At 39.3% G+C, this 12,076-nt stretch overlaps 1 protein-coding gene across 2 annotated transcripts in view; it reads right to left on the bottom strand.

Moving 5' to 3' along the window:
- Window positions 1–408: 408 nt before the first annotated feature.
- TOX3 (TOX high mobility group box family member 3) overlaps window positions 409–12,076 on the bottom strand; it is a 76,860-nt gene continuing 65,192 nt past the window's right edge. For both annotated transcript variants that reach the window (XM_075161165.1, XM_075161166.1), the window contains exons 4-7: window positions 6,574–6,843; window positions 4,968–5,195; window positions 3,551–3,631; window positions 409–1,356 (exon numbers count right to left, since the gene is read on the bottom strand). In XM_075161165.1, the coding sequence (XP_075017266.1) occupies window positions 616–1,356; window positions 3,551–3,631; window positions 4,968–5,195; window positions 6,574–6,843 (1,320 nt within the window). In that variant the 3' untranslated portion in view covers window positions 409–615. The remainder of the gene's footprint in view (window positions 1,357–3,550; window positions 3,632–4,967; window positions 5,196–6,573; window positions 6,844–12,076) is intronic.

Below are 12,076 nucleotides of genomic sequence, written 5' to 3'. Positions count from 1 at the left end.
AAGGGTTGGGTCAAACATTTAAGTTCAGTTACTTGCATTTGTTTTTCTGAAGACATTTAGGAGAGAAAAAAATTAAGAGCTTTGGCAAAAATCTGTTATTTACTCTATTTTTTCATGACAAAAAATGCCATCAACTAACTCATGTCATACAAGTATGATTGTATGAAATCCAATCACCATTTTACAGGTAGTTACAACTGTGCTTTAAGGGCTTCATGGGTTCATACTGCCTCGAAGTGCATTATTCACTTTTAGAGAAAGAAGGGTCATATCATATAACTCTGAAAGGCCGTTTTGCAGTCATAAGGTCCAGGTATTTATTAGGCCATTTGATTCACATATTGTAGGTAAAGCTTAAATAAATTAAAAAGGCATCACATGAAAAAGAGCACAGCTTTTTTTTTTTTTAAACAAAATGATTTATAGTCAGCTAAAAGATGATACACAGCTACATTGTAGTTCTTTATTGCCTATCTAATAGACACTTTAGAGGATCATTTGATCTGTTATGCATCCCTGCATAACTACCATCAACAATTTACAGTTTTCAGCCAAATATGGTTTACCCCTACCCCCCTCCATCAACACAAAGCCATGTTGCAAGATCATTTATCTTCAGAAAATACTGACCTGTGATAAAACTTGAGTCTGTGTCTGAGATTGTATTTGTGCCTGGTGCTGCTGAGGTGCTGGCTGAGGGCTCCCAATGGCAGGGATGGGAGAAGTGATCTGAGAGGCTACCGGAGAATGCTGCTGAGGAGAAGGCTGTGACTGGTGTTGCATATGCTGCATTTGCTGCTGCTGCATTTGCTGAAGCTGTATGTGCTGCAGTTGCTGTTGCATTTGCTGTTGATTCATTTGCTGCTGAAGATGCTGCTGCTGCTGCTGCAAATGTTGTTGCATGTGGTGCTGAAAATGCTGCTGCTGCATTTGTTGTTGTATTTGCTGATGCATTTGATGCTGATGTAGTTGCTGCTGTTGCATCTGCTGCATCTGGTGCTGCTGGAGCTGCTGTATCTGGTGCTGCTGGCTTTGCATTGAGGGACTTACTTGAGATGAAGATGGCGTTGCCACCATACTTGTTCCCATAGAGCTTATCAAGGGAGCTGCAATGTTTGTTGGCATGTTTGGTGCAATGGTAACAGAAGCTACAATCTGATTCATCGGCAGTCTCATGGTTAAAGGTTTTGGAGCGATTGCTCTGGGAAGGGACTGTTGAAGAGTTTGAGGAGATGCCGATACTGTCGCGTGTTGAGAAAGAGAAGTATTCAGAATAAGGGAGGAAGACAGATTTGTGGATGCCAACGTTTGCTGAACAGAACGAATTGTCTGGGCCTCAGCAGATTCTGCAGCAGCCTGCGTTTGGAAAAGAAATTCATTGTATTTTTAACAGAAAAAACAGTGTTACTGTTTACATAGAAATAACAGTCACAGCTACTCAGGGAGACTTTTTCACCTTTTGTTTTCTATCAGAAAAGATCAACCAGCAATCTGAAGAAGATCACTGATCCACCGATCCATTACATCACCTCTTCATCTGTCTCTGTATGCGGTACCTCCAGTTCTTACTTGGACGAAAAACTAACTCGTGCCCTTGTTCAACACCAGAAAGTCACAGATGTCACGCACATTGTGTGGCTGAAAAAGCTAAAAAGGGCCTCACACTTTCCATAGTCATATGTTTTCAAAAAACCCCTGTTCTTTGGGAGACAAATCTGCACAGAAGCATGTCCCCCCGCACCAGTTATCACGGCATAAGAGTAGCGGACAAACAACGAAACTTCTCAAACAACTTTTTTAATTTGCTTGTTGCAGTTCTTCACGTCTAAGGCATCAAGTCCCAGGTACCTACAACAGACAAAAGTCTAAGGGAACATTGTCAAGGCTCCCAACTGAATACTCTGGAAGCAGGACAGTTGCGTCGGCGGGGTGCCCTGTAGGGAATCCTGCCTGCTCCCAGTGTCCTGCAGGTTTCTGATGAGAAACGCCTGCAGGAAAACTACAGTCCAAAGAGGCCTACTGCAATGAATGAAGCGTTCTGGTGCCTTTGCAGGCATAGTTTTATTAGGTATATTTAAATATATTGTGCATATTTAAATTAGATATATTTAAGCACCAAAGGTAGGATTCATCTCTCAGTTTTACACACCTGCATCGTACACGACAGGTAGAATAGCTGCCTAGAATCCCTGTGTAAAGACAATGGAGAGAAAAAGTCCCTGCCAGCACAACTAACTGACATATTTTAGACATTTACTTTAGAATGTGTGAAATTATGCTGCAGAAGTGTCTATTCCATCCCTAGTCTCAGCAACAACCTCAGAAAAAGCTACAGCAAGGACGTCTTAAGTTAAGGCAGACGAATTCTGGACTTAGAGCGTAATTTCCACTCACAGTCTTCCCACAAGTTACTTGGCAGCCCAGGTCCCATGGATTTGGGGAGAAAATATGATTTCTGATGTTTTTGAAGAGGGAACTTAGGACTGACAAAATAAATTCCCTCAAAGATATTTACAATTCCAGCTGCCACTGAACTTAGCATTGTGATACTAAAGGCTTTGAGAATATTATCCAAGTCCTAGAGGCAACAGAAAAACGCAGCTTCTCAACACAAGGAGAAGAAATCTTCCAGTGTTCAAGAACGCATGTGTCTAATTTCTGCTGTGGTATTTCTAAGCATTAATTAAAATACATAGCAACTTTCTGTGTGATTTACTAATGCTCTGCAGTTGGACGTCCAAATAAGTATTCTCAGGAGTTAGATATCATCACTTTCTTCTGTTGCTTTCTTGTGATCAAAGATATTTTTGTAATTGATCTTTATGAAATACTATTAGAGAAATAACCACCTGGATTAATTTTTACCCATATTTTAGATGGCCATAAGTATATTACCATTTATGGTATTCAGATGCAACAGATCTACAACCAGGGTAATGCTGCCGGTTAAAAAGGTAAATTCTCAAATAAGACAGCAGAGCTCTGTTTTCTTCACGAGTTTTATTTTAACTCGGGATCCACTAAAATACTCCACGTGGCTCACTGCCAGCTCGTCCATTTGTAAGTACTCTCCAAATTCAGAGCCACCACGCATTTTTTTTCCCCTCACCTGCAAGAAATACTTAAGCTTTGTCACACAATAACTGCTCTCCAGCTCCACGCAAAACAAGTCTGTCTTTCCAGAAGTAGCACTTGAGGAAAAACAAAACTCTGCGAATAGCTCGCAAATGTTAATGTCAAAAGGTCAGTATATTTTTCATGACTGAATTTTACTTTTGTAGTGAAGTGCATTATTTTGCCTCCATAGGTAAAGGAAGATGTACATTTACGAAGTTACTGTGTGGTAATCATTACCGTGCCATTAGGAGATGAAGTTTTTTTTGCAGAGACTAAGCGGGGTTCAAGCAGCAGCAGAACATCTTGTAGAGCTGTATTACAGAAATCCTAGGATTCTGCTTTTATTTTACGTAACATCACCCCCCCACCCCCATATTTAAGCACCATTGCCGAAAGCTAACTTGCATTACATTGAAGGCATTATTAGGCTTACCTTAGAAACAAGGCTTGCTCTATAGGCAGCAAGTGCCTTTAGGTATTCTTTTTTGGCAGCTTCAGTTTTTCTTTTATATACCTATTAAAAGAGACCACAATTTCACCAACTTCAATTATTAAGACGTTTTTGCCAGAATGCTCTCAAAATCACTTGCAAAAAACCAAAAAACACAGACCAAAAAACCTGAAAACACTCTACTGTTAGATGTGCCTTTTCTGCCCTGAAAGATCTAAATATTATTGCAGGTGGTTACAGACTTTCAGGTCTACTCGCTGGACTTGCACCACAATTTATGTTGATTTATCTTGAATAAAAAAAGCTGCTAGAGCAGCCAACTGTTTGACAAGACTACCTATGCACACTTTACCTCCCTAGGAAATGATATTTTAATGACTCTAAATAACAGGGATATTAGAACACTGAGTATTTCAGATGCTAAAAAGTTTCTGCAGTAGTATAAAATAGCAAAAAATGACTATGCAATTTTTTTTTTAACAAATATTCGAACTACGTATACGTTTGTACCTTTAGAAAAGGTAGTTCATATAGCTTGGACAATTCACTTTCCCCACAGTCAGTATGAGAGAATCCCATTAAACAAGTTAGGCAAAAATGAATTAATCTGTATTTTTAATCATAAGTAAATTTAAAGTTCACCTTTAAATCATGTTCACCATCATCTGTTAGATCAGACTAAAAGTTTCCAAATGTATTATTTCACAATCAAGTATCATTCATATCTTGCCAGAAGATGTGTCCTATACGGGAATCTATTCTTCCATCGCAGCTTCCACTAACTCACTTGGAGCTGCACGGAGTATCAACAGGCAAACAGCCTCAAAGGATTCCCCCCCCCCCCCTTCAATCTGTGTGTAGGAGTTACACGTGTATAGAAAGAAGAATAACCCTCAAGGAAGAACAAAACTCATCATTCTGTACCAAGTTTGAGTTGGAGGTAACATTTCACACACGACGTTGTAACGAGGCACAGAGGATTGGCTTCAAAGGTTGGAAATCAACACGCTTTGTAACAAATTCATAAGGCAGATCAAAGGAAAGTGGTAAATGTGCTGTACCTTCCCCTTTTCTCTTCTAACTTCTGATTAACAAGGAACAAGAGCTTTGAAATAGGAATCATCAAAAGGTGGTCTTAACAGGACTCTAGGACAATATCACCTGAGCTTTTTTTACAAACTGCCCTTTAAACTTTAAAGACAAATACAGCCATTTAATTCTACCTATTGGCTCTTTTCAGATGCCAGGTCTTCAGCAAGTTCAAAAGTCAGTGTAGCTCTACAGAGTAAGAGGTCTACATCAGCAAGTAGCGTGGTCCACTCGGAGCAGAGGTAGGAGGATTTTTTTACAATGATTACTATTTTACTTCTTGTGAAACAGCCCTGCATCAGTTTTTTACCTGTTTTTGTTCTTCTCCTAAACTGTCCCACATAGATGCCACTATTTTTGAAACCTCTCCAAATGTAGCATTCGGGTTCTGCCCTTTAATTGCAGCTTGCGTATCCCTGAAGAAAAGGGCATATGCTGACACTGGCTTCTGTGGCTCGTTGGGATCTTTCTTTTTCTTCTTCTTTGGAGTCTTGGGCTTCTTGCCAGAATCTGGGGCAGCTCTTTTCTCTCCAGTAGCCTAAGAAACAGTAATAACAACAGTCAATATAAGCATGAATAAGTCAGATTAATTCCAAAAAACTATTGACAGTCTGGCTTAATAATATATGGGTAAAGCTACTCTGTAGGCAACGTTTTGGAGAGCCCTGTTGTGCAAGCCTTTCTCCTACCAAATAGAACTTAGTCTCAGCTCAATCTCATCAGATCTACTGGAACTAAATGCGTGAATAGTTACTGCTCATTGTAAGCATGGCTCAGAGAGTCAAATCCTATGAGCCTGACCTGAAAAAGTACACCCCAATGCTAATTTGTATTTTAAAAAATTAAGATTTAATCTATAGTACATTTTGAATAGGCAATCTATGTTTTTCCATTAGAGACTCAAAAGACAAGAGCTTGGAGGCATTTCCTGACTCCCAGACTCAGACTATCAACTTCGACATGGGTCAGGGGTTAAAAAGCCCACCCCCCAGGCAAAAAGCAGTAGCAACTCTGCAGTTTCTATCCACCTGCAGCCAACACCCGCTGCGTCCACCACCCACCTCGGCCGCCCCTCGCGCAGGATCAGGCGCTGGTGCAGTAGCGCTGGCGGCTCGGTGCCATTGCCAGGCACCAGCCCTGCGCCCGCGTCCCCCTCTTGCCCCTGGGATGGGGAACCCCCAGAGCAGCACACCCAGCACCGCAGGTAACGCTGGTCCCTGCATGCTCCTCGTGTCCTGTACCCTCTTTTGTTGAGCTATGCACAGATTATTGCAGCAAGGGGATAAAGTGGCTCTAAATATACCTCTATGATAGTCGTTTTACTTTGCTATTTTGAGGATCCTGTACAATGCTCTTTCCATATGCACAACTTCCATTAACTTAATGAGAAAACCTTTCATGGAACAGTCTAAATTAGGCCCTTTAAATATACCGCTATAATAACATTTGTGCTTTATTTTGTTGATAAGATTTTCCTTTTATAACAGATTTATTTAAAGCCAAATGTAAATTAACTAAGCTTTCAGTTAGAAGAAAGCTTATTTTATTTCTATCTAAATGCATCTATGTTTTATATGACTCCAGAAAATACTGAAATGACAAAACTGTCCAAAGCTGATGAGTAAAGAGATTCACCAGATCTATAAAATCTGAAACGAATTATGAATGTACTAGACCAAATATATATATGTGTGTGTGTGTGTTTGTGTGTGTGTATTCTCACGTTTATTATTATGGAAGTATTATGGAAACTTCTTAAGTAAAGCAGCTAAACAGCAAATGAATCATATTCCACTGTACTGTAACATTTGTATTTTACATGACCACATTGCAGCTGAGATGATACTGCCACATTCATGAAAATATAGCATATAGACATGTGAAGCTTACTCACTACAGTGCATGGAATAACTTACTCTGTTTGATTCATCTGCATCTTCTTCATTTATAGAGCTGGATGGGGAAGGAGTGGCTGATTTACTTGCAGGAGGGGAGGGAGAAGTGTGTGGCAAATTAGTGCCTCCTAAATTTAGCCCCAGCTGCGCACTTAGCTGAGACTGGTTAATGGTGGTTAGCTGAGAAGGAGGCATAATTCCCGAATGAGCAGCATCAGTCATATGGACAATAGATCTCATAATCAGAGAGTGATCCTGGCGATACTGGGAAATTTGTGAGTGACTCTGATCCTAAAAGAGATTGAAACATTATTTAGTCGTTAGCAGTTACCCTATAGCATTACCAGGTAAAGTTATTTTCACAGGCTTATAGAACTGACACTGTCAACTTGCAGTTTGTTTCGCTTCTTTTTAATGAATTAAATGCATTTTTAATAAATTAAATGCAGCAACAGTTACCACACTTGCCCTGGACTTCACTTCCCACTTGTGGGTGGGGTTTTTTGTGGAATAAAAATTGCATTTCCCCATTTTTAAACATTTCTTCTCTTGATGCGGTGTGAAATACCCACCTAAACAACAGGGAAGCAGGCTGACGAGACAGGGAAAACATTGCAACTGAGAAGACACAAACTGCTGTCAAATGCAGAAAGTAAACAAAACCGGGGCGGGGGGGATATATATATAGAGAGAAAAGCATCTTCCTTTACTGACATTCAATTATTCTTAGCTGTTACTAGTAACAGTAGCAGGTATAAAACCACCCTGTCTGAGTGGGATTTTGAAGTTGTTTTAAATAAAGAACGCTGCCCTGCCAGGTCTGGAGTGCGGACGCTGGAGAACCGCTCGAGTAATCCTCATCACTCCTAAAAATCCTTGTTCACAAGTACCACACAAAACTACACATTTTTATCTTTAATCCAACGATCAAACACATGTGGAAGTAGCAGGCTATGGTACCAATCACTGACTTTATTTTTCTTGTACTTCAGGTTTCAAACTCAAGTGCTTGCATGGTTTTGTTTCTACTGTTTCTTGAGGGCACAAACTGTGTCTTCTTCTACAGCTGCACAACACTTACCACATTTGTAAATAAAAAGAAGCGAGACCCTGAAGGTAAAGTCAACTGGAATCTGCCTATGAACAACTCAGTTTTGTCATTTTTAACCACACATGGATCAATACACAATGAAGGAACATTTAAACAGAAAAGAAGATTTTTTTTAAAACAGCTAATAAATGAAAAGAATAAACAGTTCACACATTGATTCAGCAACCAGATTAATCTATTGCCATTGTTTGAACAGACAGAAACATGAGAAATAAATTAGATTTTGAAAACTCTTTCATTATTAATAACCTACACCACAATTAGTAGCAGGTGCAGTGATCCTTAATGAAATGACGCAGAACAAAACAGCAAAGCTGGGAGCCCAGCGTACCGCCCACCGGATTTCCACAACGGAGTTGGACCTTCCCAGTGCTCTCTTACTAAGTGTGGATAAGCCCAAGCCAGTTTTCAAAAATCTGTGTCAGCATGGAGGTAAGTTTAGCCCACGTGGCTTTGCTCTTACTTTTTACGACTCTTCCCTCAACAGAGGCAGTGGCTCTGTGCTCCTGACAACCTTTCCTCGGAAGGGACAAGTGCAGCCATGTGTTAGAGCAGCAATACGTGTGTTAGAGAAGATGCACACCCTGCTTCATCCATCTTACGTACAAGTGCTGCAGCACACTGCTTCCCTATAGCAATAAATCATATTAATTCTGAATTTGGAACTCATGTGTCTTTCTGCTGAAGCCTATCCAGAAAAAAGAAATCCTTCTTAGCATAGAAGTACGTGTAGTGTTGCACCTGGATCCAGTACAGAGGAAGTTAACCCAACAAGCTCCTGATCCAGATCCTATACCCTAGGTCTCACCCTCATTTTCCCCATGCTTTCCAAGCCATTGCCAGCTTGGCTTATCCATACCGCACCACGCTGCTTTTCCTGCTTCTTAAAATCTTTTAATATTTCCAGTAAAGGAGTGTAGTTCCTTACAGATGAACGTACGTGCCAAAAGTGGAGCCCTTGATACAGAAAGATCAAAACATCAGACTTATTGGCTGAAATACCCATTTGCTTCAGGGCACCTTTCTGTGAAAATTTACCACCGTTAACTATAGGGTCATTTTGATGGTGACTTGTATTGGCAGTGACATCTGGAAGTCATTCAAGTCTTTTGTAAAAGGATATCACTTTCTGCATATTACTCCATTCATTTTAGTTTACAGACATGACTTTATTGCATGAAGAAAAACTCTGCTGGTAAAGCAAAGGTGGAGATCATCAGAATGACCTTCTCTCATAGAAATTAACTTTCCCCCTTATTTTGCAGACAGTACTTCCGTGGAGGTGTTCCACACCGAAAAGGCTAGCTTTTGTTCCCTCTTTCTTGTTACACAATACAGACCCTTCTGGCCTTTACACCTAGGCAACAAAATGTGATGACATGGGTTACAAACCATTTACTCCAAGTCTTGTCATTTCGGTTGCATCTATGATTTTATTGAGACTAAATTCTCTTGACTCGCACTGACCCAGAATCTAATTTTATACACAAGCCCATGAATTCTTAACTGTCCCTTTTTCTGATAGTATTTGATGCTTGTGTAGTTTTTTACATTTTACATTTTATTTAATTCCAGTTTTTCTTTTCTGTATCTTTTCCTAATTTTTTAAACTTTTTTTTTAATCTTAAAAACTTCAGTAAAAGCTAGAAGTGGAAACAACAATATTTTGTAACTGCCTATCTAGCACCAAACAGGTAAGACATATTATATAACAGAAAATATTTTGTATCATTTCCAATCTTTTATCATTTACATCGTACGTACATATGATAACAACAAACTATATTTTCTGCACTTTGAATTTAAGTTATATGGCTAATCAATATTTAAAAAAAAAATGACAAAGAAAGGAATGGGAATTTCATTTTTTGCTTTGTGGTACAGTGCTTAGGGGCCTCAACAACCTATAGTACTTACAGAAGAGCTTTCAGACAAGGAAGCATAAACCATTTTTTATGTTCGTACAGTGGTTTGGCAAGTAGCAAGAAGGTAGGGGAGCTAGTCAAGAGCAACATTAAAGGCCACAGCATGTGTATATAGCTCTTGAGCAAACAAAATCTTCTAAGGAGGAATCTATAATCAAGAAAAAATTTCCATCAATTATCTTAACTCTTATTTTTTCCCTTATACTGAAGGGACCGATACTGAACCAAAAGGATCAGCAGCATTTCATTATGCACAAAATGTTTATCAGAGAAATGTTTAACAACAAAAATCATCTTATATCAGCACACATGGAAATACAAGTGCACTAAAACATCCACATGACATCCTGGATCACATTACTACATGAAAACTGAAAAGCTCATGTATTTAAAATAATCCACTGAGAACACTGTGAAAATTTTAGAGAATATCACAAGCTCTTTTACATAAACTTAACCAGAAGTAAAAGTGATACACAAGTATTATGAGCAGTCGGGATTTTTGTAACATTATGCAAAAATGACAGATTAGTTCTGACAAAAATTCATGAACTTCTCAAGCGGACAGAATCAAGTTTTCATTGAGCCTGATCCGCTTTACAGTCTTGGACTGAAGCTAGGCAAAACTTGGTGATTTTAGCACAAGTCAGGCAAAACTCAACCACTGGTTTACTCAGCGTGACAGTCAAACAAGGACGTAACGTGCAAAACGGAAAACCAAAGGGAAATAACTTGTGTGATTCCTCTGCAGACTGAAACGACTTTGTCTCAGATCTCTCTGTTGTTACCCTACATGAGCGCTACAAAAACCCTACCGTACAGAGACATTTACTGAGGGGAATGCCAGCCACCTCTCCGGTCTCTTCAGTTACACACATGGATTAAAAAACACAAAATATGGTCCAAAATGTTCCCCCCTTCTCTTATGGTGACTGTATCTAGGCACATTGGCTTTCTGTCACCACTCTCTTGCACAGCTCCAATAGCACACATTATAAAGACGTTCAGCATTTGACGCATAGAAGGCCTCATCAAAGGAACCATAAGGATATCCGTCCACCAAACTATCCTACTCTCAACTAGTCTGATCTATTTAGACAGTCGTGCCAAAGTCGTCATATTTCATCATATTGCCAGAGGACACATGTCTCACGGCATATGCCAAATATAGAGCTATTTTACTTTGATTTGTAAAAGTATAAGTTCTTAAAAATTGATAAAATACCAATTCCTCAACAGCCACTGGGAAGCAAACAACAGAGTAATGAGACTTTAAAAGGAGGAATGTATGAACTTCCATGCTTTAATTTATACAGTATTATCAAAGGTGTTTTTCAACAATTACTGTACCTGAGCCAGCGAAAGCGAAACATACTGAGTACTAAGAGAAAAATTAAGGTAATAAAAGATAGTTTGTTCTTCTGTTATCAATTCATTAAGCATCCAGTAGTTAATACAGCTCGTAATACAGCTAGTATTTATTTTGACAGATAAATGCATCCAGCCATTACATTGAAAGATGCCCCAATTTCCACTTACCCTGCATTTTGAGAAGCATTTACATCCAAGTCTCCTGGATTTCTACCCTGATATAATTTTAATCTGTAGGAACATTCAACATGATATTTAAAAATATAACAAGGAACTTACCTTTTAGAACATTTTGAGTAATACTGAAGTCTTGATTAAAATCAATGTCTACAGCCTTCACTCATTTAAACAGGCAACACCTCCAGTAAGGCTCTTTCAGCCACGCCAGGACTGAGCCCACGGAAGCGCCCACAGGAAGATGTAGGGCTGGGGTCTGACCCTGTACTGCAGGAGCTAGTTTCTTCAGGAAAGTGAGAAATCTGCCAGCAAAAACAGCTATGGAAAACCCAACACTTACGGTTATGCTCACTGTGCCCTGGTTTCAGAAGTTGACTTAAAACATTATATATTCTATTGCCTTAGGAAGCTGTCACTGTCAATGTAACATAAGCTGATGTAATATTTTAAAGGATATATTTAAGTTGAAGCAAATGCACTGCAATGTAAAGAGTGAAATCCTCAGTTGTCCCTGTCTGTAAATGACTCCCTTTACTTTTGGGCAAGTCAGCGTATCTCTAGAAGAAATCCTCAACACTCTTTTTCTCCGCAAGTAAAGTACAGATAAAAGAATCCATTAATCTAAATTTTTACAAGATTGGAATTCACTGCCAATCAAAACAAATCAAACTAACAGGATGCTTTTCTCTGTCAGAGATTAAATCCTTACTTAATAGAATACAAAACAGTTGCACTTGGTACTGCCACCACTGAAGAAGTGTCCTTCCTCTCCCCCCCTCAGATACTGCCGTCAGTAATAGATCTGTCAAACTGCAGTTATCAGAAGATCCACTGCAAGCAGCAGCAGCTTCTCTCTGGCAATGAGAAAACTCCCATGTTTTGCTTCACGTCTCTGTAGAAAAGTAAACCTTACCTAATTTAATTCCCAAATAAAGGTTAC

The sequence above is a fragment of the Calonectris borealis genome, chromosome 12 (assembly GCF_964195595.1).
Source record: "Calonectris borealis chromosome 12, bCalBor7.hap1.2, whole genome shotgun sequence".
Lineage (NCBI taxonomy): Eukaryota > Metazoa > Chordata > Aves > Procellariiformes > Procellariidae > Calonectris > Calonectris borealis.
Note: the sequence above shows the minus strand (reverse complement) of the source record. Positions and strands in the feature narration are given on the sequence as shown.